The following is a 25,868-nucleotide window of genomic DNA, read 5'->3' as shown; positions in this document are numbered from 1 at the left end:
CTGTACTGGTACACAAGGCTGGGCAAGCTTTACTAAAGGCATGACATGATGAGTATAGGTCAGAAAATATAATAAAATGTTAACTGATATGATTAAAATACGTTTTTATGATGCTAGACTATAAATTCTATTAGGACAGGGAACATGTCTGTTTAGTTTCTCACCATACCTCAAATCACCTAGCAAATTGCAGCCACTACAAAAAAAAAAAAAAAGCTTTAAGAATATTAAGTATAGTGTTCAATTTTGCATTTCTCATATTGTATATAGAGAAGGCAATTCCAAGTAATTTTACTTTTTTTAGATGAGTTAGACTTCTGTGGATGTGAACAGTTTACTGTGATACTTTCATATACATTATCTCATTTGAGTTTTCTGACATCCCTGAGAAGTTAAAACAGGAATTGCTATCCATTTCATAGATGATGAAATAAACTCCAAAAAACAAAGTGGTCTGTCCAAATTCACTTAGCTAGTAGATAATGGTTTAAAATTCTCATTCTCTGACTCAAAATTCCAGAGCTCTTTCTTATTTCAGGAAGAGTATATTTATAAAACACATTTGATAGTGGTTAATTAGGGGACTGTTGCCAGGTTTTCAATTTGAGCATCAACTTAAACTAAATTACATGCAATGAACACAACCTCTCTAATTTCATGCTGCAGATATTTTTCTTCAAGGGTGAACATTCTTTCCTTGGAGTTCTAGAAGGATTTGAATTGTGGTTGCAACTGCCTTTGCTTAAAGTAAATAATGTTGATTCAAGAGGTAAGGGGAAAGAAACCTCTTTTAAAAATAGCTAATCTGTTAATTTGATGCTTTTACCTTTTTATAGTTAGGAATAGTATAATTTAAAAATCATGGATGCACTTGATTATAACACAGTACAGGGATTCTCAATCTTAAATTGCTTAAGAATCATGGGGGTGGCAGGTGGGGTTGCTGACAATACAGATTTCTAGGCCCCATCCAAAAAACTGTAATATTTGTAATATTTCTCAAAAAGAGCCAAAATATTAAATTTTAAAAAACACCCGAACTATAGCGCCATACAATTCTGTGAGAATCACTGGCATAATGCATCCGACATTCGGCTTGGACAAAATACTTATTTTATCAGAAAATGCATTTCAGCGTGACGCTCACGTTTTAAAATCACTTCTATAGCCTTGTAAAACTTGAAATCAATTTAGAGATTTGACTCTTAAAAATGTTATTAGATAATTTCATGTGTATTAGTAAAAATCTTGCCCTCTATGTTTATCATCACGCTCGGAGGTTGAAAACTGCAGGCTAATTTACTGTAGTAATCAGTCTCAAATCCCTTAGAGCGTAAGTTCTTATCAGCATTCATATGCTATGGAATTTATAGACAGCTTCTTTCCAGTGACCTGTCCCTTTGAGCCTTTTGATTTTCCTATTTGAAGACCCACAACGGTTCCAAATGAGGAGCTTTCACGTCACTTCAAATATATGGCAACCTAGTAACCATTAAAATGCACCCATGTAATATATAAGCGTGGAAGCATGATTTCGACTTTGGACAGATTCAAGACGACTATCAAGAATCCATACTCAGTGGTAAATTTTGTACTTGAAAGTATGGTTTCTGCCTCCTATAGCCTAAAATGTCTTGCTGGGAAGAAACCATTAAGGATTAGTTCTTAAGAGAAACCCTTTCGTTTTACATATGAGGAGACTGAGGCCCAAAGAAAATGATTTGTCCAAGGCCATACCCAATATTAGTGACCAAGTCAGACAAAAACTCATCGGTTCCAATTTAACAGCCAACCCAGCTGCATTTGTTATTACCTTTTTTTAATTCCGTAACTGCACCACTTCTCCATTTTTGAATAAAGTTGTTTTGCCTAACGGCCCTTTCTCACCCCCCTTTTGCTTTTATGTCTAGTAAAAACTTGCACAAGGTGTTAATAACGTCGGAGTCCACGTCTAACGCGGTGACTTTCACGAGCCTTTTTGTTTGGCCGAAACGTTCTCTGAAAGACTCTTAATCCGCTGGGGGAGGTGGAGAGGAGGGCGGTCACTGGGAGCCGACAAGTCCTTACTTGTACTTGCGCGTTCCCGGGATGAAGCCTGCGGGGCCAAGGAGGAAATCAAGGAAGCATATACCAGGGCGAGAGGGACGGAAGGGGGCGGGAGAAAACCACGGTGGTGGGAAATCCCTGTGCACCGGATCTGCCCACCCCTGGCAAAGCTGAGCAGAGCCGTGCGTGAATAAACCTCATTAAGTGGCCGGGCGCAGACACTCCAGCAGCACAGAAGAGGTGGCGCAGCGGCTCACGCAGCACGTTCAAGAGGAGGGGGAGGAGTAGGGCGGCCCTTTTATAGGCGGAGGCCCGCGCTCACGCGCCTCCGCCCCTCGCACCGCCCCCGGGCCACGCGCGATGCTGTCGCGTTACCTGAGAAAGGCCGGCTGCGTCCACCAACCGCCCTCCCTCGAGGCCGCTGCAGCACGAGATCTGCGCCTCGCCTCCCTCCTCCCGCGCGCTGGTTTTCTTACCTTGTGAATAACAGTCTTCGCGGCTGTCCCCCCCTCTTCAGCAGGACGTGAAATGGCGGTCAGCGAGGCGAGCACCGCAGCTCCGGGCCATCCCACGGAGACGCCTAAACGGCCCTGAACGCTGGCGCCCCCCTCCCCAACAGCCCCTCCGAATCCATCCATGATATCGGTGCTCCGTCGCCCCCTCCTCTGCCCTTCACCCAGGTGGCCGTGCCCACCGGCCGAGTCATCGATCCCCCACGCCGGGCGCCCGCCCTGCTTTCCGCCAGCCTCCTCCGTCGCGGCGTGCCCGGGGGCGGAGGAGAAAACACTTTATCCCCCCCCCCCCATTCATCTTCCCGTCCGGGCGTCCGCCCCACTCCCTCTCTTTCCCGCCGCGCCCCCTCCCCCCAACTACTCTCAGCCCTCCCTTCGCCCACACACACCCGTTCTCCCCTCCCCCTCAGTGGTTGCGTCCGTGACATCATCATCATGGCAACAAGAGCTGCAGCCTGGGACCGAGGAGCCCGTGTGATTCCCGGCGGCGGCGGCAGTGGCGGCAGCACCAGCACCGACGAAAGCGCGAGCGCTTCTCTCCTGCTACCCCTCGCTTGGTGCTCCTGAGGCGGCGGCGGTAGCAGCGCCTACACCGCCCCGCCCGCCGCCGCTCCTCTGTGTCTGTGTGAGAGGGGCGGGGGTGTTGCCGTCGCTGTGGGGCCGCCGCCGCAGCTACTGCCGCTGCCGCTGCCAGGTCGCCAGTGAAGAGGAGGCGGTAGCGGCGGCGGCGAACATGTTTTCAGTGAGGATAGTGACTGCCGACTACTACATGGCCAGCCCTCTGCGGGGGCTGGATATCTGCCAATCCCCCTTCACCCAGGCCCCTGTCAAGAAGGTGCCGGTGGTGCGAGTCTTCGGAGCGACCCCGGCAGGTAAGGGTCGCGGGCGGGAGCGGGAGCCGGCGGGGCTCTGGGGCCGCCCTCCCCGCCGCGCACACGCGCGCACGCCGCCGGCCCTCTCCGTGGATCGCGGCCGCGTCTTCCCTCCGCCCTCCTCGCCTTTCCTCCCATGCGTGACAAGAGGCGCAAAAATGTGGGTCCGTGCTAGCGCTGCGCCCCCGCGGGCGGAGAGGCGGCGGGCGCCGGGTGTTTACGCTCCGTGGGGCGTCAGAGTCGGAGCCGCACTCTGGGTCGCGGGCAAGGGGCAGTGAGCGCCGCCAGCGCCGCTCTCGCCCCGGCGGGTGGGCCGGGTGGCCGCGCCATGTTTTCCGTGTACGGGGGTCGCAGAGCCGCGCTCTGAAGTCAGTCGCTAGTGGAACTCCGGACGCCCCCTGCGTCTCTCAAGTGCCCCTTTCTGGATATTGCTTTAAGAGGAGAGGGGAAGTGTCTGCTCTGATGTCTGTCGCTCCCCATGGCCTCTTCTCACCCTCGCTCTCCTCTGCCCCTTCCGGAGATGCAGTGGGCTGAAGAGTGGCGCCTGGGGCCAGATAATCTTTCTCATTGAAGTGACCATGTGGCTGTTCTGTGAGTGCAGGTCGTGACTCCTTAGAGTTGAATGCCTCAGCGTCTGGGGACAGGGCAGCATCCTCAGGTGCAGTGCTTTCAGGGAAATGTGCATCCGTGGAAGTAGGAAATGCGTGTTTATGTTGCTCAATGTTAAACATCGCACTGAATAGGGTGAATTTATCAGGAACCACTGCGGAACAGCGGCATAGACATTTTAAAATGCCCTTAGGTTGGTTTGTATGATTGCGTTTTAAATATAGGTACATTTTTAAAAATCTGTTTGGAAAAAAGGGTGGGGAGACAACAGTGAGAAGCTACGTTCCTAAAAGCTCTTGGGGGTTTATGATATAAATAGCGTAGTAGCCAAATTTTAAGGCGCTTTTATATTGTTTTGCTTTTCTACCTGCTTTTAACTGCTTCCATGAAATAACGGAGCTACCTCCTAGAAAAGATGCTCTTACCTCTAGTTATGTATTGCCCTATGGGATTTTAACTGGCATTCCCACTTGATGCTCCTTGCCCTCGTCACCATTCATCTTATTACTATGGTCAGTTTCTCTGGAAACTACCCAAACACAAGCACTCATTCCAAGCAGTTATCTTTTAATGTGAATTCTCTTTGTTAAAAATGTCAGTGTCGTAAGTGAGATTTGGTAGAGTATTCCTTTTTAAAATAGTGAAATAGGTTTTCATGATATGAACCTCGAAAGATGAGAAATTTGACTGCTGTTAACAGTTTGTTGGAATTGTAACACTCGAAACTTTAGAGGCTGGAAAATAGAGGTAATAAAGTGTTCTGAAGGATAGGTTTCTGCCGTTTTATATATAGTGGTGCTGTATTTTGTTTCTCATTGTAATTTCAATGTAATATACTGTTCTCACTTCAGATGCAGAGAAAGGATAAGATAGTGACTCTGACAGCTCTGTTCAGCCAGATTTCCGAATCATAAAACTGTATGCTAATAGGATACACTTCATAAAACTGTATGCTAATAGGATACACTGTGACATTTCTGTATATTACAGTTTGTATGGTTTGGGTGTCTTTTCTACACATAGATTTTTCTCCTCCACACAAGTCATTAAATATGTATCCCTGAGTGATTTTCAAGCTGTTTTATAGGAAAAGTTTAGTTTGTGAAAATAAATGCATTTCACTTTAAGCTAACATAAGTTCTCTTATGTGAGAGAATATTCCTTAAAAAATAAAGAATGTGATATACTTTTGTGTTTCTAATTTAAAAAAAAAAGACTCATGAATTATTTCCTGGTAAGAAATATTTTTTCTACCTTCCTGGACATTTTACAGTAGATTACCGGCCCCCCTCCCCTTTAATAAAAAACCCAAGCTGGGGTTTTTTTTGTATGTACCTTGAAATGTATAGCAGAAATAAGTTGAAAAGTAAGACGTTTTTGTTCATACATTGAAAGATGTAAAACTTAATACAGAGAAACCCAGACTTCAAGTTGTTAAGGATTATCAAATTGAGTTTGCTAGAAATACAGTTCACACTTTCAAACAAAAATTTTTGTTCCCTCGGTAAGAAAAAAAATTTGAAATCATCGGCATACATTTAGTTTACAGCTTTCATAAATTAAGCCAGCATTTTTAGCATGTCAGAAACTCTCAGTGAAATTAATATAAATTAATTGTAAACAAAAACTGGAGAACTGTCTGCTTTCAGTTCTCTCCGCAAAGAAAACTAACTAGTCTAGGCCATCCAGTGAAATGGAACTTGAAAATAATTAATGTAATAGAGAGGCCAGTCTGGCTTAGTAAAAGTCTGAATGCTAGAATTTTTAATGAAGACAGATTTATCATTTGAAAGTAGAAATTATGTTTATATCTTTACTAACAAGTAAAATAAGTTCATGAAAATTTGTAATACACCATAAACCTATGCTACATAAGTCCCATAAACATAATTCTTTAATATATATAAGTGAATTTTGGAAGTCGTTAATTCATTACCTTGGTTTGGAGAAATTATGTTTTTAAACTGAGTTTGCTTTACAAACGAGATCCTGAAAAATAGCAAAGGAAGAAATTTTCTCAAAGTGGTCATTTCAGATTCTGAACTGATTGGATTAATACATTTTTACTACTTCTGTTTTTCTATTATTGTATGAAAAGTGTTTTTCTGCTTTAGAAAACAGTCCAGTTGACTTCTGATTGTCCTTTGCTTTGAGGACATATCTTGAGTTATTTGAGAAATAAATTAAGTGTTGTGGGTTTAAAAGCTCCCAATTCTTGACTTGGTGAAATTTGAAAAAGTATTAAAAGGAAGTGGCATATTCAAATTTGAATGGTAAATCCTAAATGACTGATTTAATCTCTTGCTGACTGAGGATACTGATTCCTGAAAGTATCACTTAAATTGTCTTCATGTGAGTGATGGAATTACTTAAAAACAAACAAAAACCACATCTGCTTTGCTTTAACACATTTAAAAAATATTGTGAATATTGTTTTGTCATAACTTGTGTTGAGTAATATCATTTGCAGAAGAAATGGCTAATTTTTTTTATAACAACATTTTGGTAACTTGTTTTAATGGTGGCAAGTAAGGTTATGAATAAAGGATAGGACAGTGTTTTCTCATTTATATTTGAATATGGTGTGACTGCTCAGGAAATCCACTTTAAATAAAAATCCTAAGGCTTCAGTTGTGAGGACCTGACTCAGGTGAACTTGGGAATCTGTCCAGTTCCCACATCTCAACTCTTGCTTAGATGCTTGATGTAACTCACTTCATGCTGAGCTTAAACCATTCTCTACGTTTTCTCAGCACCAGGTTAAATAGAATTATCAAAGAGCTTCCCTGCTGAGATGCAGAGTAGGAGTAAGTAAAAGAGTGTGAGATGGCCACAAAGCAAGTAATTAAACAAAGTAGGCCAAACAGACTATAGAGGGAGCTGCTTGTCTTTAAGATTACTGTAAGAAATTGTTAAAGAACCACAAAAATGATTACATTATACAATATTGAATATACTAATTATCCTGATTTAAGCATTACATATTGCACGCAGGTATTGATATTCAGTGCTGTACCCCACAGATATGTACAATTAATTATGTTTCAATTTAAAAAAAAAAACAAAAACAAGTTGCTGTAAGGAACTCTGCCACTCTCCCCCTCTAAGTCTTCTCCAGCTCAGTAAATATTTTGGTAGACTGTTCTAGAAGCTAATTGTTAAACATTTCATGTTTAACGTTTCAAGTTTTTTAACATAAGGAATTGATAATTCTGAAATGCTATATAAGTTTATGTAGATGCTTATTCAAATTATAAATATGTATTCCTATTCTTTATATTTTATAGAGTTAACTACGGTAAACTACCAGAATAACCTCATTTTTTTTGGTAAATTGGTGGACTTTTAAATAAATTTGAAATGAGTGCAATTTTGAAATTTTGATAGCATTATTAACAACTCAGATTAAAAGTCTTGTTTTCTCACAGCCTGTTTTTGTTAAATCATTTAAAAAGTAAGATCATGCACTACCTATCTGATTATAATTATTAGAGATTTTCAGGAGCGCTATAGAGATTTAGTGACTCATCACAAACAAAATTGGTCACTTTAGTAGATATTTGAAGCCCTGAGTAACTAGTTTTATTAGCTTTTTGTATTATATTTGATTCGAATCATAATCAGTAAATTAAAGGCTTAAATTAAGCAGGAGCCCTCTTAAAACTGGGCACAGTAGAATCTGGTAATCTGTGATTTATTTCATTCAGTGAACACTTAATGAGAACCTACTATGTATGTATGTTGAGTTATTTTTTAGGTGCCTTCATTAAGAACAACTTTACTCTCCAGAAGCTCACAGTATAGTAGAGATGATAGACATGGAGACATAAGTCATAGAAACATACTATGATTGGACTATAGAAATGTGTGTAAGTTGTAGCAAGGACTCAAAGGAGAACATGTTTAATAACCACCTTGCAGCAAAAAGGGGAGTCAGGGAAGGCTTCATGAAGGAAGTATGGATTAAGTCATTTTAAAGGAATTTTTAAAGAACTTAAAAATTCTGTGATAGAGAAGCAGATACAAGGTAATTCACAAATGAAGAAAACTTGCTCTCTTCAGGGCAGCTTGGCAACACATATCAGAATCCTTGAGATGTTCTCTTTTTTTGGACCCAATAATTCTAGTTTTAGGGATTTTAATCTATGAACATAAATCTTTTGGCAAATCTGAATATCTTTTGAATCCATCTACTTCTTTTCATTATCCCTCACCACCCTAGTCTAAACTACTAGCGTTTTTGGACAGGTTTACTACAGTAGCCTTTTAATCTTGGTTTATCCCAATCCACTCTGTTCCCTTCTAATCTGTTTTCTACTCTGTAATCAGGGGGATCTTTTCAAAATGCAAACCTGATTACATCACCCTACTACTTGATATGCTTCAGTAGCTTTCCATTGCATTTAGGATATAGATACGGACAAAACTCCATGTCTTTATGTGGTGGCATCTACCTGTCTTATAAGGCCCTGCATAGTCTGGCCCCTACCTTTCTGTCAAATCATGGCTTCAGCCGTGTTCTTCTTGCCTTGCTCTTTGTATTCCAGCCATATTGGCCTTATTTCAGTCCCTTATTCTTGCCATGCTCCCTCCCACAATGAGGGCTTTGTACCTGCTGTTCTCTCTGCCTAAAATGTTTTTCCTTTCCCTTCACCTAAACTCTGATTTATCTATCTTCAGGGAAGCCTTCCCTATCATAGACTCTCAAAGCTTCATGACCTGTCCTTTATAGCACTTGTTATAGTTGTTATTTTATATATGTTGGAGATTATCATCTGTTTTTCCCAATAGATTGTAACCTCCAGAAATGCTGGTAATGTGTTTCTTTTGGCTCACTATTGCAGAGTTAATGCCTACCACAGTGCTTGAAACTCAAGTATTTGTTGCGACAATTAATCAATAGATGTTAGTCATCACAGAGAACGACCCCAAATATCCAGAAATTTGAGAAATGGTTGCATAAATTGTCCATATTCATATAGTGGAATATTATGTGTCATTAAAATTATGTTTTAGAAGAATATATAACATAGGCAAATGCTGTCAGTATATTACGTGAAAAAAAATCAATTTACCAAATAGTCACGTATTAAAAAGGCAGAAATAAATACTACCAGGTTTATATCTGGAAGGTGTGTTTTGTATTTTTCAAATTTTCTAGAGAGAACATGTATTGATTTTATAATTTAAAGAAAAATACCGTCCATGTACAAAATTAAGGAAAAACTAGTTTTCTATATATGGTTCAGAAAGGTAATAAAAAAGACATGAGGTTCATAATGGGCTCCAAAATAAATAACAGCCCAATGCATTATTGCATGTTGATAGTATTGAACTTGATTATTATAAAAATTCAGTTTAAAAATTACAATAGGATTGTTGTATTAAAGCAAGCCAGTAATTTCTAGTTTTATTATACCCATTTATATCTGAAGTAATTTTAAGTTTAAAATGTTTTGATAAGTAGCATGGTTTTGGTACATGACAGCAATGAAACAGTATAAAGGCCAGAAATGAATTCAAATATATGTTGAGAACTTAGTATATAAAAATGGATGCCACTTTTATCTGTCAATAGAGAAAAGAATTATTTAACAAACAGTGTTGTAATAGGCAGTTAGTCATCTGGAAAAGTAAGAAGTTGGCTTCTAGAGAGGGGTCAAAGATTTAAATGTGAAACAAACAAAAAACACAGGCTTAGTGTTTTTGATATAATCCAGGATTGGTGAAGGCCTTTCAGAGTATGAAACAGAACTGAAGCTAGGTTGCTGAATTTTATGATATAAAAATAAAATTCTGTACTGGGAAAAATAATAAAATTAAAAGACAGCCTAGTAAAACTTATTTCTTCACTTTTCACAAAGGACTAATTTCCTCTTAATATACAAAGAGCTGCTAGAAAACAATCCAGTAGAAAAATGAGCAAAGAGAATTCATATGAAAAGATACACAATTTTATTTATAATAAAGATGTAAACTAAAGCTACAACATACTATTTAACACCTTTCAAATTAGCAATGATCGGTTCCACAGTATAACTTGGAGAGGGTGAGAGGAAGATGAATGGGCATCCTCATACATTGCTGGTGGGAATATAAAGTGTTTGTGTTCTATAGAAAGCAATTTGGAAATCATTTTCAAAAGTTATATATTTTGATCTAGCAATTCTGTACTAGGATTTTATCCTGTAGAAGATTTTGCACATATCAAATAAATATGAAAGCGTATTTTTGGCAGCATTATTTGTCATTGCAAAAGACTGGAAACAACCCAAACATAAATGAGTAGGGGAGTGGTTAAATAAATTATGGTATATATATTCATTGAATATTAGGCAGCCCTTAAAAAATGAGGCAACACCATGTATACTGCTAAAGTGCCGTGTCTAAGATATGAGAATAAAAAGCAAGATACAAGACTCCATGCATAGTGTGCTGCCATTTGTGTGGTTTGAAAAAATATATATATAGGTAGATAGAGAATGTAATGTGTATGTACAATTATCTCTGGAAGGATACATGAGAATTTGGTGACAGTGATTGCTTTCAGTGAGAACTGGTTGCCTAGAGGATAAAGGTGGACTAACTTTCTTTTAGTATACTACTTGGTAATTTTTGAGTATTTTTTACCACATGCATGTAATACCTACTCAAAGTTAACATTTTAAAATTATGTTGTACTTACGGAATTGTTAAGGAGGAACAAAAATAAAAGGTTGTAATAGTTGTAAACAATTGTCAAGTGATTACTGCAATACTGTGTTTAATTTAAGGTTTTGTTAGAGATGTTCAAATTCAGAGCTTTCAGTTGATGTTACATGGCTCACTGGTGGGTGGCCCTAGTGGATCAGGGGCTGAAGAAAGGTTTCCAGAGATAACATGATGAGTGACAGCCAGCAGTTACTACTCCTTTTGATAGTGCGTTAGAGGAAGTGCTTTACTACTTGGAATCTACCTGAGTAGCCAGAAACAGAGTGTGCAACTGCCTCTTTTGGAAAAGGGATAGTGGAGCTGCTATTGGAGTTTGTATTCAGGGTGCCTGAAGATCATGCCATGCAGTGCAAGGAGCAGCTCACTGATGATGAGAGGACAGGGAAGCAGGGAGGGTGCCCCCAGGGAGCCCAGCTCTAGGTCTGAATCTCTGTGTTCACCTGTATTGGATCTTAATCACCATGTGCTTTTGGTATGCCAGTTTAATTTGCTGCAAGGTGACTGCCTAATAGTGCATGTATGTTCTTCAAAAATAAAGCATCATTGTTATTTTGAGATATTGTTCTTGATGTGAAAATGTTTAGATTTTAAATTCATATTATTACAAGTTTCAGCATGACATATGTCAAAGAATATCTACATTAATACTTTAAATCTTCTATAATTACATAAAGAAAAGATGATTTTTTTTCTACCAAGCACCATGTAGATGCCTCCAAATGCCCTCCTGTTGTCCAGCATGATGAGCTAATACTGTTTACAATGTGAGAAAGGTTGGGAAGCACCATTCTAATCAAATCCTTTCATTTTATATAAAGAAAACTGAAATCTAGATAGGCTCAGGGATTTGTCCAATGTCCTGTAGTTGGTTGGTGTGGGGCTCGGTTTGAAAACTGAGGATCTTGACTCTCAGTTCTCACTGCCTCATGCTGACCCCCTAAACCTGAGGGAATATTGGAGGAAGGCATTGATGATAATTGAAAGATGAAAATACAGAACCTTTTAGGAATTGTTAAGAGTGGTGCATGTACATAGTTTGGAAATCTTTGAGGGCCTTTTGTGTCTTGCAGTGCTTAGGCTCTGTTCATAGAGTAGATTATAGTAGGATTTGTTTTCTGATGATTATAGTTATATCCTTTAAGAAAAGGATAATAAATAAAGGTTAGACGATAGCAAGAGGAACTTAGGACAGATGCAAACAAAAATTGATACCAAAATTGTATATATGCAGTTTTCAAAAAAAAAAAAAAAAAAAGAAAGGAAATGTATTAGACATTTCAAGTTTCTCTAGTGCAGTAGTTATGTTTTCTCTCATCTTGCTTTTGATCGGATTAGAATTTATTTAATTAAAATTAGTATAGGTAAAAAATGATTCAGGTTTAAGTAGGTTGGGTTTAAGTAGATTTCAGAGGATGTTGCCATTGGCCTTAGGTATTTCAAAGACATACTGAGAAATTTATACAGTGAGATATGGAATATGGTATGGGAAATGTCTCTTTGATACCTGACTGCGATTTTAACACCATAGGGATACTAAATAAGAGGAAATAATAGGACAGTGAACTTTGGGTAAAATTGTGTTAACTTGTAATTTCCATGTAAATACAGATAAGCTAGAATAAGTGTCTTAGGTAATTAGATAGAACTCCATTGTCCAAACATGATGTATATGTATTTTTCAGACCAAAACAAATTATAAGTAAAAGTAAGACCCTCTTAATGAGAGTTTATTTATTTAACCTTTTTGGGGTTTTTTTAGTTTGGTTTGGGTTTTGTTTTGGTTTTGGGGTTTTTTTGGTCATTCATTTTAAGTTTTCCACATGATCTTCAGTATTCTTGCAGGTCTGTATAGGTTTTTAAATATTTCAGTTTTTAAATGAAAAGTATTTTTTGCTTAATTAGTAGCGGCAAACTGGACTGTTTTCTGCAGCAGAAATTGAATATATGCCTAGCAAATTCTGAGAAAAATGGGTAGTAAATGTCAATGGAAAATTTAGATTTTTTTTTTTTGCCAATTATATTTTCTTTTTAGATGATAGTTTTGGGAAGTACTAAGAATTTGAGGTCAATTTCCTTGGGGGCAGTTATTTAATTTTCTTTGTGTTCAGAGAGCATTTACTATATAAACAAAGTAATAAAGCATGTTACCTCAAAAATGCCTTGTGTAATATATAACAGTTCACAGGGGTTCTCTGTTTTTCTTCCATTTATAACAATTGCCAAGGAAACATAACAGGAATTAAAAGAAATATCTTATTTTGCATATATATATTTATACTTTGAAGTAACTTATATATTAGGTTTTGCTTGAGATGGTGAAATGAAAGACTTTGTAAGTAAGAGTACATGTTTGTATGTGAAAGAATGTAAAGTTAAAACATGTTGGCATACTCCTAGTTTCTCAGAACAAGAAAATGACTAATCTAAATTTCATTTCAGAATAAAAACCAAGACAAGCCACATAAAAGCACCTAAAAATTAAACTGTCATCATATTATTTGTTTTAAAACTATGGAATAATATATCTGAGGAAGATTTCTCTCAAAATTGTTTTTCTCAATTTCAAGTAAGTAATTTATTTTGGTTAATATATTGGGGGAGGGGGGGTGGGGGTGAGCCTTGGCATTGAAGTTGGTAAACCCTATTTATCCTTAAAGTAACAACTCAAACATCAACCTCTTTAAACCTCTTCTGTAACTCCTTTGTCCACTCTGGAAAGAATATGTCCTTGTTTTTCTAAGTCCTAGCCCCCTTCCATGCTGCTGTTAAAGGACTTAATACACTGAGTATTGTGTTTGTCTGTAGGAATAGTCACATGGCATTACTCTTGTGTGACCCACCCCCTATACTTTTCCATCCCACTGCCTTCTATTGCTGAGAGACCCTGGGCAAGTTATTTTACTTCTGTGAGCCATAATTTCCTCCTCTGTAAAATGAGTTTTGATAATGTTTACCTCACGGGATTACTATGACCGAATAAGATAACCAGCAAAAGTCCAGCATATGTAGTAACATAAATGTTACTTTCTTTACCCTTCTATTATCTCCAGAATCTGCCACATTACCTCATGTGTACTAATCACTCTTTAAAATGTTTAAATTGAATTGAAATGAAAAATGGAATTTTTGTAGCATTTTTATTCCTTACATAAGGACAAACTAAAATACTTGCACATTGTGGTATAGGGCTTTTTACAGTCGGTTAGTGAATCATATGTCTACAAGCTAGGTAATTGCCTCTTTAAAACATTTTTTTTTTTTAATTGATTGTTTTTTATAAGTAACCGATCCAGGCCTGATTTTTTTTTTTTTAACTGTTGATGTACATATGTGTAGGCAGAAAAGTGTCCAGACCTGATCTTGCCTTGAAAAAGGGCAGTGTTAAGCCATTGATCAAAGAGTAACTACAGTCTTCCAATGCTATAGATTAGGTTAAGTATATTTCTTTTGAAAGAGCCTTATTTTCCAAAGCCATCAGTAGTGTCTTCTTTTTTAAAATGATGGTAGAATGTGTTGAAAGTGTGTATGCCAGATGTCACAGTAAAGTTGACATGACCATAAGATTTACTGCTGCTTGTTTTTGTCTTGTGTCAATTTTTAACACACGTAAACAAGCCTTTGGTTTGTAAGCCTGTTTAGGCTTGTGGAATGTGGACCAAATGATTCATTATTGCCCAGAGCTTCAATTCTCTGTACCATGTAGTTTCTACATTTATTCCCAGGTTTCGTTTTGTTTTTCATTAATGTTGTCTTTTAATTTTTTTCATGAAATGTTTAGAAAGATTTTCAAATTAATTTTGATGTGTCATACATGGTTGATGATGCTTAGTGTTTTTAAAATAGAAGCCATGGTAGAGCTTAATTTTACATAATTTTATTAACAGAGGTGATAGACCATTTATTGAGCCCTGACTGTGTGCCTTATTCTAAGTGATTTAATCTTCACAACAGCTCTATAAAATAGGTATTGTTATCCCCATTTTACAGTTGAGGAAATGAGGCATGGAGAGGTTAATTAACTTTTGCCTACAGTTGTGTGGTATAATGTTTACCTCATAGTAAGTGAGGATTAAATGAGAGAACACGTATTAGGCCATTACTTGCCTAAACAGAAAAAACAGAGAAGCAAAATCTGACATATGTGTCTCCTAACACTTCCAGAATTCGATAATTGCCATTATTGAGACATGACAGTGACCACGAATATATTCTTATTTACTATTTTTTTTTATAGTATACCTATTTTTTCTGAGCTATCTTAATGTCTCCTTTCAAATTCATGTTCCTATTTGGACTGAATTATTTTATGTGTATGTGTTTAGAAGGTGATAGTAAGACTTTATTATAACATCAATCTGATATAGAATATTTTTATAAGTTTAGTGGAGGTAAACAAATAGTATATGAATATACTCGCACTGTGAAATTTAAAAAGCAGAACAGATAAAGCAAAAATTTTTTTGACCACTAGTGCTATTCACTTCCCTGTTTGTACAGTTTTTGCTGTATAACAAATCTCCCCAAAACTGAGTGCTGTAATACAATAGCCATTTGTTAGTCTGTGATTTCTGAACTGGCTCAGTTAAGCAGTTCTACTACTGCTTCTCTCTGGGCTTGCTTGTGTGGCTGCAGTCAGCTGATAAGTCAACTGGGAACTGATTGGTCTAGGTTAGCTTTACTCATATGTCTGAAAATTAGTGCTGGTTGTTGGCAGGGGTGAGGAAGGGTCATGTGTTTCCAGCAGGCTAGCCATGGCTCCTTCACCTGGAGACAGTAGTAGGGTTTGCAGGAGCACAAAGTGAAGGCAAGCCCTATATATTTTCTGTTGTCCCATGGACCAAAGAAAATCACATGGCCAACCCCAGAGTTGGTGTGGAAGAGGGTGTGTGCCAAAGGAGGGCGCCATTACTTCAACAAATCTATTATATAGCTGTTGGTGGCTGACTCATTTTTCAGGCAGCATTTGCCAGTGTGACATTGTCCCTCTTGAAAAAGTAGGTTTATGTAAACAATTTATTCAGTGATTCAGATAAATGTAGTTAATTCCTTGTTCTTGTTTTTATTCCATTCTAATCATCTTTCAGCATCATTCCTGGTCCCGTTCACTCAGCAAATATTTACCAAGCACCCATTAAGTGCACAATAAGGTATCATGAGATGAGCAGTAGATGGAACAAGACTACTGTGTTCATTATCCAACTTTCTTAAAGTTGCCTACCTGTCTGCTTCATTATATGAATAGAATTCTATAAAAGCCGAGAATTATGACAATTTGAAAATGGCCATAGTGTTTTTTCATTTTACAAAGAATTTTTATATTTTAAATGAGGCTTTTAAGTAACATTTAGATGAAGTTTGATTTAAGTATTAGGCGTGGAGATGGAAGAAAAAAAGATCCTGGCATTATCACATCTCATTTAGAGAACTTACCTTTTAAAATTTGGAACTTGAAATGAAAATATTCAAAGGGATCCCATCTTTGATTTATTTTTTTCCTTTTCTAGGTTTGGTTCTATCATGAGAACACTCCTTTTGACAGGGAAGTCTAACAAATAGGTCATCCTTGGAGGGCTGTTTTTAAATGATCAGATTGTGTAGCATGGGTATAAAATACTTTGTGTCACTTACAATAAATTGTTAATAATGTCGTTTTGAGTCTTGTCTGTCTGTGTGTGATGTGTACAACACGTACATATATTGTGGTACTGGTTCAAGTAATGCTCTACTCTATATATAATCCTTAATCTTTTTAGCCAGCTTTAACCTAATGACCACATGGATATAGTAGGGTGGCTAGATTAGCTAGCCTCTAACCAGTGGACCACATAGAATGAAAGATAGAGAGACAGGATGTATAGCCTTTTTTTGAGAAAGCAGTAGTGCTACCCACTACCCAAATAATATCCCATGTTTTTTGTAAGATTGTGGGGAGCTAAGAAGAAGGTGGCAGAGGCATCTGTGACCTCCTTTGTAGCATCTGACATTATAAAATACTTTGACTTTTTTCCTTGACTTCTGTGTAAAAAGTTATCAGAAAACCCCAAGGCTGGACAGGTCAGCATATTTTGAGTAATTTAATGTAGTTTTAAATGTTTTTAAAGTTGCCAAATCCTTCTTCATAAGTAATTTATCCAGCAGCATCAAAGCAAAACAAATAGGAGTCCTTAAGTGATTTATGTTGGGGCATGGTTGAAAGCCAGTTTTTGCCATGCTTTACTGAACTGGTGGGACATTTTAATAGATGACTTCTTAAAGAAAGTAGGACATTTTAAAATTTGCTTTTATCCTCTATGTACTTATTTTTTAAATCTAATCTGTCATGGAATGAGTTTGTTTCCCACTTCCATTATGTTCTTCATTTTTGCCTTTTATTTCTAATTGTTTTAACTTTATATAATTTGATGTGTTATGTGGCACATAAAGCTTCATACTGGTATATCATTTATAGTGATGCTTTTCAAACTGTGGTGAAGAAATTTTTTATCTGTTGAGAACACACAGCAGATACTTTTTACTTTTCTTCTGTTTCTTAGTGTAAATTATCACATAATTTTCTTTGGCTTTTTTGGGGGGTGGGCTGCTGGTTTGTACAGGGATCATTCTTTGGCATTTTTAAGAAGATGTTTTGTATATGTTGCTGAATGTTTGTATAGGTCCCATCACATGCTTATTCATCAGTGAACAAGAGGTTATCTAGGCCTAGTATTTTCTAGTAGGTGGGGTATGGCACATCCACTTAATCATCTTCATTTCCCACCTACAAGCTAATAGAATGACCCTCCCTGATATACAGAGCTAATGATTGTGTACAGCCCACTTAGATGAAGACATTTATCTAGTGTACCTCTACTGGGCTGAGGTTTAAGAGTATTTGCCCTGTTCTCACTGCACAGTTCTCTAGCATGTGGGAGCTAACACATTCCTGGATAACCTGAGACAGTATGTTTTTTGTTTTTTTGTTTTTTTACCAGAGCATTACATGAAAGCCTCTGGGTTGTAAAGGCTCTTTGGACTTTGGGTTATTTAATCAGTGATGATGGAAGTTAATCTATTTATTTTTGGAAGCTAATTTGTGATATATATTACTACCTCAGAAATGTTAAAATTTTTTTTAAAAGGATTAATCAAGGAAATAACAGTATGTCGACAATTTGGTTTTACCAGAGCATTACATGAAAGCCTCTGGGTTGTAAAGGCTCTTTGGACTTTGGGTTATTTAATCAGTGATGATGGAAGTTAATCTATTTATTTTTGGAAGCTAATTTGTGATATATATTACTACCTCAGAAATGTTAAAATTTTTTTTAAAAGGATTAATCAAGGAAATAACAGTATGTCAACAATTTGGTATCTAATAAATGGAAAACTTTTCAATATTCAGTGAAACATTTATAAAGTGTGGAGAGAGCTATGTCCCATCAATTATGTTGATATTGAGTGTTGTGTTTTTAGGTTTCTGTTGAAGAAGACCATGTCTCTAAGGTAGGGAACAGGGTTGTATATCTTAAATATTTTATTGAAAAATGGAGAGAAGAGTTCTTTTGTATTTCATCAATTCCAAGAAGTATATTTTCCTCTCAGTTTTACATCTCAGTAATTGGGATGTATCTTACAATCAGTGCACCATGTTTGCACGATATTTAGTTGGCAGCACTTTTTTTTCTCCGTAGTACAAGAATTAATGATGTTTTATAATTATTGGCCTCTTAGATTCAATGAAACTTATTAATAGATGTTTAGCTTAATGCCATTCTAAATTGAATCTCCTTATTCGTTATGAGTAAAGTGTTAATATTAGCCTTTCTTCTCTCTGGACAGTTTTGGCCTTGGGTTAACTTCCTAGCTTTATTCACTTCGAAACTTGATTAGGTAGTTGTGTAACCAGGCACCGTTGCTTACGGTAAAAATGACTCATGATTAGTAAATTACATGTGGACTGGGAGGACTGCGAATGAACTGTAAATACCAGTGGGAGACTATAGCTTTGGGCTTCCCTGAGTGTGATAACTCCTGTAATTGAGCAGGTCTGTTGCTGAGGCTCAGGAAGCTATGTCTGTGGAACCGGAGATACTGGTTACTATTTGGTAATTCTAAGCAAGAGTAGCTACTGCACTGATCCTTGCACACTCATTTTCTTAGATTTGACCTGCCATTTGTGGGGCTGAAGAGACTAGCCTCTGAATTGCTGTGAGGACTCCTGCCAGACACTGCCTTGCTGGCACGTTGTTTCATGTTTTATATCTTAGTATAGCCATGTGAGTCTTGGTGTCTAGTTGGGCTTAACAGGGTGTTGTTACCTGTATTTTGTGGTTTTATATATTTAGTTAGTTAGTTTTTAATGTTTAACTTCTGAGTGAATCTAGATGTATTTTTTTTTTCTTCATAAAAGTTTTAAATTGTAAATATGTGCACACCTCTACTCTGTTAAGGAATGCCAAATTGTTTTCCAAAGTTCTTGTACCAAGCTGTACTCCCACCAGCAGTGTATGAGAGTTTCTGATATTCCACATCATCACCACCATTTAGAACTGTCAGACTTCTTAAGTTTTCAATTAATTCTAAATTCTTAATTTAAAGCTTAATTTAAAGTATTGTGGGTTTGTGAATTTTTCTCTCACTAGTGAGATTAAGTTTTCCTATATGATACTTGTATCAAATACTTAGAGAGTATTGAAGTCTCCAATTTATAGATTTGTCTATTCTTCTTTTCAGTTTATCAGTTTTTGCTTCATGTATCTTGAAGCTTTGTTAGGTCCATACGTATTTAGGATTGTTATGCCTTCTTAGGGAAATGGCCTCTTTTCCCCTGGTAATCTTGTTTTGAAGTCTTCCTTGTCTTTTATTAATGTAGCCAATCCAGCATTCTTTTGATGAGTATCTACATAGATGTTTTGTCAAGAACTGTGAAGTTAGCTTGCCATGAATTTTATAGATGCTGGCAATAGACATGAGATTCCTGTGTCTGTACTTTATTGCACATAAGGAGGAACTGGAGAAATGTCTCAGGCCAAATACTGAGAAGTAGGTTTAAGGACAGCTACCTTGCCAACAGAGACCCATGGAGAATTGTCTCCCAATATATCTCTTTCCATTCTTTTCCTTTCAACCAACGTATATCTTTGTATTTAAAATGGATTTCTTAAGGGCTGGCTGGTTAGCTCACTCAGAGTATGGTGCTGATAACACCAAAGTCAAGGGTTAGGGTCCCTGTAACAGCCAGCTGCCAAAAGAATAAACAAGTAAAATAAAGTAAAATGGGTTTCTTGGCTTGTATCTCTTAATTGTTGTGTTTAGATTTTTTACGTTTATTGTAGTTAGTAAGATGGCTGGATTAAAATCTGCCATCATGCTAGCTGTTTTATTATTCTATTTGTCCTTTTTTCTTCTTCTGGATTACTTGGATTTTTTATTATTATTCTATTTCTCTCCATTATTTGCTTATTTATACCTCGTTTTGAAATTATTTTAGTGGTTGCCCTAGGGTTTATGGTATATATCTGTAATCAATCACAGTCTTTCACCATATAATAATATATAGCTTTATATGTTCTATGAGGACCTTACAGCTATGTACTCCCAATGCTTCTTCCTTATCCTTTGTGCTTTTGTTGTCACACATTTTACTTCTATATGTACTGTCAACACACAATACATTACTACTATTTTTACTTTAGAGGCAGATATTTTTTAGAGCAATTGTTTTTTAAAAAGTGAAGTTTTATATTTACTTTCATTTATGCCATTTCTGGTAGCATTCATTCTTTGTGTAGATCCAAGTTTATGTCTGGTATTCCATCTGCCTGAAGAACATCCTTCAATATTTCTTGTAAGAATAGTCTGCTGATAATGAATTATCTCCATTTTTGTTTCTCTGAATAAGACTAATGTTCCAAAATATTTTTGCTGAGTATAGAATTCTGGATTGCCTTTTTTCTTTCCTTTCAGCACCTAAAAGATGTCACTGTATTATGTCTGGCTTTGGCTTATTTTTGCCATTTATTAAATCTTTGATTCTCCATATATAGTGTCCTTTTTTCTTTTTGCTATCTTTAAGATTTTTTTTCTATCTTTGAATATGATGTGTTTTTATCTTTGAACGTGATGTGTCTGTTTTCCTTTGTTTGGTTATGTCTGAGCTTCTTGGTTCTATGGTTTGGTATCTTTTATTTAATTTGGAAATTTTTCAGCCATTATCTCTTCACGTATTTTTTTCTTTCTTTGTTCTCTTTTTGTTCTCTTTCTGTGATTTCAATTACATGTACGTTAGACCATTTGATATTGTCTCATAGCTCTTGTATATTTTGTTCTGTTTTTGTTTTTTCTACTTTTTTTATATGATGAGATTTATCTTTTAGGGAGATTACCTGATGATAATGGTTATTGTTGCTATTTCTGAAGTATTGATATTTGAGGAGATGATGCTATATTGTAGAGTCTTATGCTTTATGAATATTTGGGATTTTTCAGATTATTAGTAAAAATGTAAATTTAAAATAATTTTTGTCCTAACTAAAAACAGTCTCATTAGATTTGGGGACCATGAGATATGGCCCAGGATTTTGGCTGTTGTTCTGAATATAGAATGTAATGTAAAAATTCTAATAACTTATGAACTAAGCTATGTTTTTAGTTTTATGTATCAAAATATTTTATTGTTTTTCTGTTAATCACTTGAAATTCATTGGAGTTTCATTCTGAATTACACTCCAGTTATTACTATACTGTTACATATTTAATTTGGTACAAAGATTTAATATTATATATTATGTAGCTAGACCTAGATGTTTTTATTTTTCTCTCCTATGTAGAATTAAATAGACATAAGGTACAATACAAGTAAGAAATCATCAATAATGTTTTGTTTTTGTAGTATGTTAATTTACCTTTATATTTGTTGAGAGAGTGGTTTGGAAGTGTTAAATAGGATGCCTTTTAAAGGAAAGAATTATTTTTAATGAAGAAAAGAATTAAGACCACTAAAAATTAACGAACTGTTTAATGTAAATAAAGAAAATACGAAAATTTGGAAATCTCAAAGTGTGGAAAATTTTTGAGTAGACAAATGCTTTGATGTATCAAAAGTGATAAATGAGGGTTATCTAGTTTCTTTTTTAAATTTTGTGGTAGCTGAGAAAAAAGGAACATTATCAAAAGGATAGCAAGATATGCTTCTAAATTTTTTGATTTACATCAATTGAGGTGTGTCAGATTTACTAAATACAGAATCTTTGGATATGTCTGGCTCAAGTCTAAAAGTTTAATCGAAAAAAAACCCCTGAAGCTTAATATTGTGGAATGGGTATTAGTATCTGAAAAAAAGTTGTTTGTGGGAGTTGGTTCATTATAAGCATTCTTATGTGATCTCAGCTTTACTTATTAGGATCGCTTGTCATGACACATATTCTTTCACAGAGAGTAAAGTGTTTTGTTTGACTCATGTTTCAGTAGCTGGCAGATTGTGAAATGTGGACATCTCCAAGTTGATATTGGAGAATAACCACATAAAAAGACAAGGCCCAAATCCATTAAGCATTTGCTTTTTTTGGCAGAAAGCTCCAGTATATACAGAATCTTTTTAAAAATTTAAGTAATCTTGATCATGGGCAGCTTCTCGTTAAGTGTGTTATAAATTCCCACTACTTCCCCAGTACACACTCAAAAACAAAGGGTCAGGCTTCTTTTGACAGTGTAAATTTCATGAGGACAGATCAGCGTGCTGCTAATCTTTGTGTCCTCGGTGCTTGGTGTCTAGACATGCAATAAAAATTAGAAAAAACTGGTATAGGAAAAACATATATGTGATTCCACTTAGATGCCTAGAATAGTAAAATTCAAAGAGAAAGAAAGAATAGTGGTTATCAGGAGCTGAGGTGAGGAGGAATAGGGATTTATTGTTTAATGTGTACAGAGTTTCAGTTTGGGATGATGGTTACATAACAATGTAAATATACTTAATTCTACTGAATTGTATACCCAAAAAGGTTAAAATGTTAAATTTTGTGTTATGTGTATTATACAACAATTTTTAAAAAGACAAAATTGATGAAGAAAAGGACCTTGGCCTGTTTACTCAGTTTTGTTCTTTATCCAAAGTTCCTAACACTGTTTTGTTTTACTGTTAAATTGTGTTTTCTTTTAACATGGTGTAGTATCTGAGTTTTAAAATCGTTTGAAATTAAGGCCGGCCCGTGGCTCACTCGGTAGAGTGCGGTGCTGATAACACCAAGGCCACAGGTTCGGATCCTATATAGGGATGGCCGGTTCACTCACTGGCTGAGCGTGGTGCTGACAACACCAAGCCAAGGGTAGAGATCCCCTTATCGGTCATCTTTTAAAAATAAATAAATAAATAAAAATAAAAAATAAAATAAAAATAAAAAGGTTTGAAATTAAATTGAATATACACAGTAACTGCATAGAAAATTTTATAACAAACCAACAATTTATAAAGTAAAAGAAGACACATGGCATATAATTTTTTAAAAATCACAAATTTAAAGAAAATATTCTTGTGATAGTACAAATAGTAATTAAAATTAATAACTGAAGTGGCTGTCACCAGTTACTAGTTGTATAACAGTGGCAATATCGCATTATGAGACTTCTAACTTGATAAGGTCAAAAAGTCTTTTATTTTCTGCTTGGAATTGTCTTCCCATCCAAGTCCAGAATGATTGGTGAGTGATATAAGATTGAGTATCTCTTATGTCCTAAGTGTTTTTTGTAGATAATCTCATTTGAGCCCCTCACATCTCCATGACATAAAGATAACTCTGTTTTTCTGTAAAGAAAGCATATGTGCTATTGAATACTATCAACCTGGAGTGATTGCACACCCTTACATTTGAATTTCTAATACAGTGGTTCTCTCAGACTCAGTTTGCCAAAGAATTTCTTTGGGAACAATTTAAACAATATATTGGGGATTATATACCTAGAGTGTCCGGAATAGGTCTGGGATTGTGCCCAGAAATATGATGGTGCTTCAGATTTAGTTAGCCCTTAGTATTTACTTTAAGAAATACTATTTTTAAGAACCATGTTCTTTTGGACTGACCAAAGTCTCTTTTATTTTTTTATTTTTCGGTCTTTTTAAAATCAATTTGTCAATATACAGTATTGTTAATTTTCTTGTCCCTTTACCAATTTCTCTAGTTCCTCCCTCCCTCTCCCCCCTCACCCACCCATCAACATCATATCTGTTCACTCGTCTTAACAAGATCAAGGAATTGTGATTGTTGTGTCTTCTCCCCACCCTCTCCCCATTCCTTTTATATTTACTTATTTATTTTTTATTACTTTCTACAAATAAGTAAGAATATGCAGTATTTCTCTTTCTGTTCCTGGCTTATTTCACTTAATATAATTTTCTCTAAGTCCATCCATGTTGCTGTAAATGGTAGAATTTCTTTTTTTTTTTTTTTTTTTTTAATAGCAGAGTAGTATTCCATTGTGTAGATACACCACATTTTCCTTATCCACTAATCTGATGATGGGCATTTAGGCTAGTTCCAACTCTTGGTTATTGTAAATAATGCTGCAATAAACAGGGGAGTACAGATGTCCCTTCTACATGATGATTTCCATTCCTCTGGGTATATACCCAGCAGTGGAATAACTGGGTCATGTGGTAGATCTATCTGTAATTGTTTGAGGAACCTCCATACCATTTTCCATAGAGGCTGCACTATTTTCCAATCCTACCAACAGTGTAGGAGGGTTCCTTTTTCTCCACATCCTCACCAGCATTTGTCATTTTCAGTCTTTTGGGTATTAGCCATCCTAAATGGAGTGAGATGGTATCTCAAAGTGGTTTTGATTTGCATTTCCTGAATCCTGAGTGATGTTGAGCATTTTTTCATGTGACTGTTGGCCATTTGTATATCTTCCTTTGGGAAATGCCTATTCAGCTCCTTTTCCCGTTTTTTAATTGGATTGCTTGGTTTTTTTTTTGCTGTTGTTTGAATTTCTTGTATATTCTGGTATTAATCCTTTGTCAGATGTATATTTTACAAATATTTTCTTCCACTCTGTTGGTTGTCTTTTTGCTCTGTTAATTCTTTTGCTGTGCAGAAGCATTTTAGTTTGATATAATCCCATTTGTTTATTTTTCGTTTGTTTACCTGTGCTTTTGGGGTCCTGTTCATAAAATCTGTACCTATTGCTACTTCCTGGAGTGTTTCCCCTATGTTTTCTTAAAGGAGTTTTATTGTTTCAGAATGTATAGTAAATTCTTTAGTCCATTTGAGTTGATTTTGGTATATCGTGAGAGGTATGGGTCTAGTTTCATCTCCTATATACAAATGTCCAGTTTTTCCAGCACCATTTACTAAAAAGGCAGTCTCTTCCCGAGTGTGTAGTCTTGGTGCCTTTGTCAAAGATACGATGGCTGTAGGTGCATGGGTTAATTTTCTATTCTGTTCCATTGGTCTGTGTATCTTTTTATAGCAGTATCATGCTGTTTTGGTTACTATAGCTTTGTAGTATACTTTAAAGTCAGGTAGTGTTACACCTCCAGCTTTATTTTTTTTGCTCAGGATTGTGTTGGCTATTTGTGGTCTTTTGTTCTTCCCTATAAATGTTAGGGTTGTTTTTTTCAATTCTGAGAAAAATGTGATTGGAATTTTTATGGGTTTGCATTAAATTTGTATATCACTTTTAGGTAGTATGAACATTTTCACGATGATGCTTCCAATCCAAGAGCATGGGATATCTTTCCATCTTCTTGTGTCCTCTTTAATTTCTCTCAACAGTGGTTTGTAGTTCTCATTGTAGAGATTTTTATCCTTGGTTAAATTTATCCCTAGGTATTTTGGTTTTTGGTGACTATTTGAAATGGGCTAGCTTTCTTGATTTCTTTTTCTGCCAGTTCATTGTTAGAGTATAGAAATGCTACTGATTTTTGTGTGTTGATTTTGTGTCCTGCAACTTCGCTGAAATCATTTATTAACTCTGAGAGTTTTTTGGTAGAGTCTTTAGGCTGTTCAATATATAGGATCATGTCATCTGCAAACAGGGACAGTTTGATTTCATCTTTTCCAATCTGTGTGCCTTTTATTTCCTTCTCTTCCCTGATTGTTCTGGCTAGTGCTTACAACACTGTGTTGAATAGGGGCAG

The 25,868-nt window shown here is 36.4% G+C and overlaps 1 protein-coding gene across 4 annotated transcripts in view; it reads left to right on the top strand.

Annotated features, from left to right (window-relative positions):
• Window positions 1-2,499: 2,499 nt before the first annotated feature.
• The window catches only part of REV3L (REV3 like, DNA directed polymerase zeta catalytic subunit), a 167,957-nt gene continuing 144,588 nt past the window's right edge, over window positions 2,500-25,868 (top strand). For 3 of the 4 annotated variants that reach the window (XM_063098439.1, XM_063098440.1, XM_063098438.1), the window contains exon 1: window positions 2,500-3,430. In XM_063098439.1, coding sequence (XP_062954509.1) covers window positions 3,292-3,430 — 139 coding nt within the window. In that variant the 5' untranslated portion in view covers window positions 2,500-3,291. Of the gene's footprint in view, window positions 3,431-13,203; window positions 13,317-25,868 lie in introns of those variants that run through there. The other variant, XM_063098441.1, reaches the window with a different exon arrangement.

This window comes from Cynocephalus volans, chromosome 5, assembly GCF_027409185.1.
Source record: "Cynocephalus volans isolate mCynVol1 chromosome 5, mCynVol1.pri, whole genome shotgun sequence".
Classification (NCBI taxonomy): Eukaryota; Metazoa; Chordata; class Mammalia; order Dermoptera; family Cynocephalidae; genus Cynocephalus; species Cynocephalus volans.
The sequence above is the reverse complement of the archived record's forward strand: the minus strand, read 5'-3'. Positions and strand labels throughout refer to the sequence as shown.